Here is a 5,000-nt window from a genome sequence, read left to right on the forward strand (position 1 = left end):
TGTATCGGCTACGAAACAAATCTGTGGGGAATAATGTCCTGGCTTAGCTCGGGTGCGGGCTATGCTTGACCAATGAAAGAAAACATGAAAACGAGCTGGGAGCATTTCTAAACAGGACATTTATTTACAACCAGAAAGCAAGGAACAGTATGTGGCACAGTGAATGGATTGTATTGGTATGTACAGCAGGAAAAGCGAGGAATTTGTGGGGTGCGGTAAAAGACAAGCAATCTTACTAAAGCAGACAGAGAGCAGAGCTACACCGTATACCTTCTACAATCTTAAATTAAACTAGGACAGGTGCCAACACACACACACACACACACACACACACACACACACACACACACACACACGAGGAAAGTTAGATAGTGCAGAGAGAAACAACAGATGAGGGTAAACATCCTCTCAGTACCTGGCATGGTCAGCTGACCAATGCAACCCAGAACGTTTAGGGAGAGGTAGCTGGGAGGAAGACTGATTATGTCTAAGATGTACGAGTGGGAGGTGTAGTAGGTGTCGTGTGAGAGGGTTAGGGTTAGGGTATCATGGTTGTTTGTTCACTCCACAGTGAAGCTTCACATTGCCTTGAGTCAGTTTGGTGCAAGAGTTTGTAAGTTTGTAGGGAAGGGATGGATGGGACACGACATATTGAGTGGGGAGGGGGGGTGGTAATTATCCTCCAACCTTAATGAACTTTGCTTTTTATTTGATTCATGCCTGACTTGTGTACTGCTGTACTGATCGAACCTCAACTTCAGAACTTTTTATTTTCCTCAAGCATGTCAGAAGATCATTCGGTTTGTAGCTTCTTCACAACATTACAACTACCTCCTCATTTTGTCAAACTGATGACTTTTGGGATGTGTTTCCATATAACTGTGGAAACACAGCTCATTTACAAGTCTTTGGCCACAAGTCTTTCCAAGGTCATCGAATATTTTAGGCCCACCTTCAATTACACTTTCCAACATGCTGCGCTTTTATAACTTCTTATTTAATTTGAGGTGACTTGGGAATTTTTCTGGCATAATCCTTTCCAAATTCATGGGGTTTTTTTGCGTGCAAGGTTGAGGCTCATGGAAGAACTAGAAAAGAGTATTCAGGAGGGGGGGGGGGGCTTGAGCACCAATTTCTTTATCACTGCATATTTTACATTTTCCCCCCAAACAATGAGAAACTTTTGTTTGCTGGCTTAAGTTGTGAATAGATTCTCCTGCACTGGAACACTGCACTTTGAGCAGCTATATATTTTAATTACTTATTCCACATTTGTTGCACTTCCGTCCACAGGCCTTTTCACATTGCCAACAGATTTACATATTAGTGCTTCATAACTGCCAAACTCATTTACTTTCATCTCTATCATACATTGCTGCCACTTTGATTTTATTGTTTTCTTTGGATATTTTTTTTGTTTTTTTTGTTACAGTCAGTGTACCTTTTCTATATTTATTCTCCTTTTTATTTATACTGATTTATTTTGATATTTTATTATATCTAATTATTCTTCTGCTTTCAATTATTTTACATGTTATCAGTGGTTGCAGGTCTGTACCACTTTCCATGTTTGGTGCATTTTGTCTGTTATATTTTCATGCACACTTGACAATGAGCATTATTGACGTTTGCAATACTTTTATTTTTATTCTTATTACAAACATACTTTCTCAGCATATTTAATTTACCAAAATAATTGAAGCTTGCTGAGAATAATTGAGAATTATTGAGGCTTGCATATACATATGCATTTTTTTTGCAAATGTAATACCAGTAAGGGGCTAGCAGAATGACCCAAAGGTACACACACTTGCCTCCAAGTCCTCGAGCATGGGTTCAAATCCCAACCCAGCTATAAACTGTCATCCTGGTGTTTCACAGGGAGGGTGATTCATTAATGTGTGTCGGCCCTCGGATGGACGTTAAACTGGGCGTCCTGTCTGTCAGAATTAGTTAGTGGACGTTAAACATCCCATGGTGTCTTTCACGAAGAGTAGGCGAGCTATCACCGGCACCATGAACAAATTACAAATTCCTGCCCTAACTACTCAGTAAAAGTGGCGACACGACCAGGAGTGAAGCCAAGTAACTGCTTCGGCAGCACCAACGCCATGCTTATGGCATGGTAGATGATGATGATGATGATGATGATGATGATGATGATGATGATGATGATGATGATGATGATGATGATGATGATGATGATGATGATGATGATGATGATGATGATGATGATGATGATGATGATGATGAATACCGATAAAGTCATTGCCTCTTCCTATTTCATGCAAAGTCATGTTTTGTGTATGGCTGCTGGAGAAAAGAACGCAATTATGATATTTTTCTGTAATAACCCACCATGTTGTTGAATGTTGTAATCCCAGAGCTCATCAATGCACCTACCTTGTGGGGCAAGCAGCTTCCAGTTGGAAAAGACAAAGCAAAAGGTATGCATATTAGTAATAATAAATAAAAACAGACAGACAGAGGTGAAAACATAACCTCCTTCCACCTTTGGTGGTGGAGGTAAAAAGGATTACGATAATAATTTTTTTTTTTAAAGACTAAAAGCAAGATTTAAAAAAATTAATGTTAAGTGCAGGAATTAAATTTTAGATAAAAAGGAACATCAAACAAGAAGTAGAATAAGAGTTACAAACAAGGTTATATATACAAAGTTAAAAAAAAAAGAAATGAATATTAAAATATGAAAACAAAGATGCATTGAAAGAGGAAGATGGATGAATGCTGACATGAAGACTGTTGATTTTCTTTGCGTTTTCTGAAAGTTTTCTTTGGATTTCCCCTTCGACTTTCTATATGTTTGTTGTGCCTTTTCTTCATCTAACTTGCAATCTTTCCATCGATTTGTTTGATATTTTTCTTCGGAGTTTGCAACAATTGTGCTGCGTTTTCTTTTCTCCTATTTATACATATTGGTAATATGCTATTACATTTCCTACATGTTTTGTGGGGTTTATTATACTTGTACACCCTCTCCCTACGGGAGCGGCAGGGCCATGTTATTATCCTCTCTGGGGTATATCGATTACAGTGGATCTAGGCTTGGGTCCAATATCCTCTCTGGGGTATATAGATTACAGTAGATGTAGGCTTGGGTCCATTAGTCTGTAGTGGACTATAAGCATAGAATGCCTCAAGGATGTCGAGATTCTTCCAAATTTCTTTCAATCAAGTGTTAAACAGCAGTAGCGACTGTTAAAACAGTAATCATACATGTTTGTGGTTTATACTCAATTTTTTTTTTACTTCCACTATGGATGCGCCTCACAAAATTCCATGATAAGCAATTTATACACATTAACACAGCGATAGTCCAAGGAGGAAAAAAAAATGCTGAGTGAGGGGGAATATTATTAGTATTAATACTGTTTTGTAATAACATTAACATTATGCCATTATCATCCGTGTTACTTATGTTATTAGAAGCGGGCTTGAAAAAAATTCCACAATTAGCCATCTTAACACAGATATACACCTGAACACAGATATCACCTTAAGGCAGAAAACCCCCTGGGGGAAGGGAGCAAATGGAGTCCCTGCAACCTCCATCGTGTGACTGGGTCTCCCTGTAAAAGTTTGTTTGAGATTGGATAAATAACGACCGAACGTATCGCAGTCAGAAATAAATAAATAAAACAAATAAAATAACTGGCAAAACAATCCACGACTTGATAAGAGTATGTTTAGAGCAGTGGGATATGAGGTGCGATTGTATTTTGAACAATGGCTCATTGTTATAACGTTAGCCCTCTTTGGCTCTTCTTTTTTCGATGCAATACATGGCTGCAGATAGCCTCACTTGATTAGAGTGAATCTGTGCCCTGTAGATTAGAGTTGTAATTTGCAATTTGGCCAGGGTGCCGGCGATAGCCCGTCCACTCTTCACGCGGGACACAACAGGATCTTTAACATGCACCAACGAATGCTGGAAAACGGGACGTCCAGTTTGTCAGTCAATCAGAGAGAAGACGCATGCATTGATGAATCATTCTGCCTGAGAAACATCAAGATGACAGTTTATAGCTGGGTCGGGATTCAAACCAGGTTAGACAGCTGAGAGGCGAATGTGTTCACCACCTTTCGGTCGAGGCTATCCTGCCAGCCACTTTTGCTGTGATGAAGAGTTAACAATGGATACATCAGCTGCACATTATGTCCCCATGGCAAGAAACGTGCTCATCAAAATTTAGTTGATAAATTCCACTGTTTATTTTGTCCGCCGAAGCAGACCAGCTCCATCCTTCACGGTGACCAGTAATCCAATGTTGTTTCTCACAAGATTCGTCTTTGTGCTTGTTTTTAGAGTTTTAGCAAAATTTATGAAAACATGAGCATATTGTTGAATTGATAAACGAAGTGAAAATACTAGAATGTGCTTAAAGAAACAAAGTCCATTGGAAAGGCAACAATAAGTGAAACAGCCAAATCAACAACAGATGAATTTGTTGTTCCAAGTTCTTTCACTCTCTAGTTTCAAGATCACAGAAATAACGTCTTTGGTGTCTTTCCAAGGGTATAAATGTTGGGGATTAGGTTGCTGTTCCAGTCTCAAAATCACATGCCCACATGCTTTTATTTCCCAGAATATAGAGCAATGTGAAGCAAGATTCCCCTGGCAGGAGAGGTGAGGCAAAATACTGCATTGCGTACATATGCCCTCAAGTCATTTTGCTCAACAAATTGAACATTTTTCATTTGAAAATGCCTGTGATACCATAAGTCAGAGAGCCCCTATGTTGCAGATTTTAGAATACCAAACATACACAGTATACCAGGATCGAGGAGGTTATAGAGGGAGATAGGGCTATTACCCATCCTTTCCTTCCAGAAATGTCTTGCCACACTTTACTTTACTAAACATCATCACAAAAAGAAGATATTTAATCCATAATTATTCAACTTGTGTAGTTTGTTGAACAGCAATGTGACCTGCACTAGGACGCATTTGACCAAATCAAGCACAATTGCAGATCACA

General features: G+C 39.0%; 1 protein-coding gene across 1 annotated transcript in view; it reads left to right on the forward strand.

Moving 5' to 3' along the window:
- Positions 1-5,000, forward strand: part of LOC147029064 (SPARC-related modular calcium-binding protein 1-like) — a 205,339-nt gene that overhangs the window by 111,387 nt on the left and 88,952 nt on the right. The window contains exon 7 of the mRNA XM_085879991.1: positions 2,385-2,447. Within this exon, the coding sequence (XP_085736117.1) occupies positions 2,385-2,447 (63 nt within the window). The remainder of the gene's footprint in view (positions 1-2,384; positions 2,448-5,000) is intronic.

The sequence above is a fragment of the Eptatretus burgeri genome, chromosome 4 (assembly GCF_056783735.1).
Source record: "Eptatretus burgeri isolate ZD-2024b chromosome 4, Ebu_testis_v1, whole genome shotgun sequence".
Taxonomy (NCBI): Eukaryota; Metazoa; Chordata; class Myxini; order Myxiniformes; family Myxinidae; genus Eptatretus; species Eptatretus burgeri.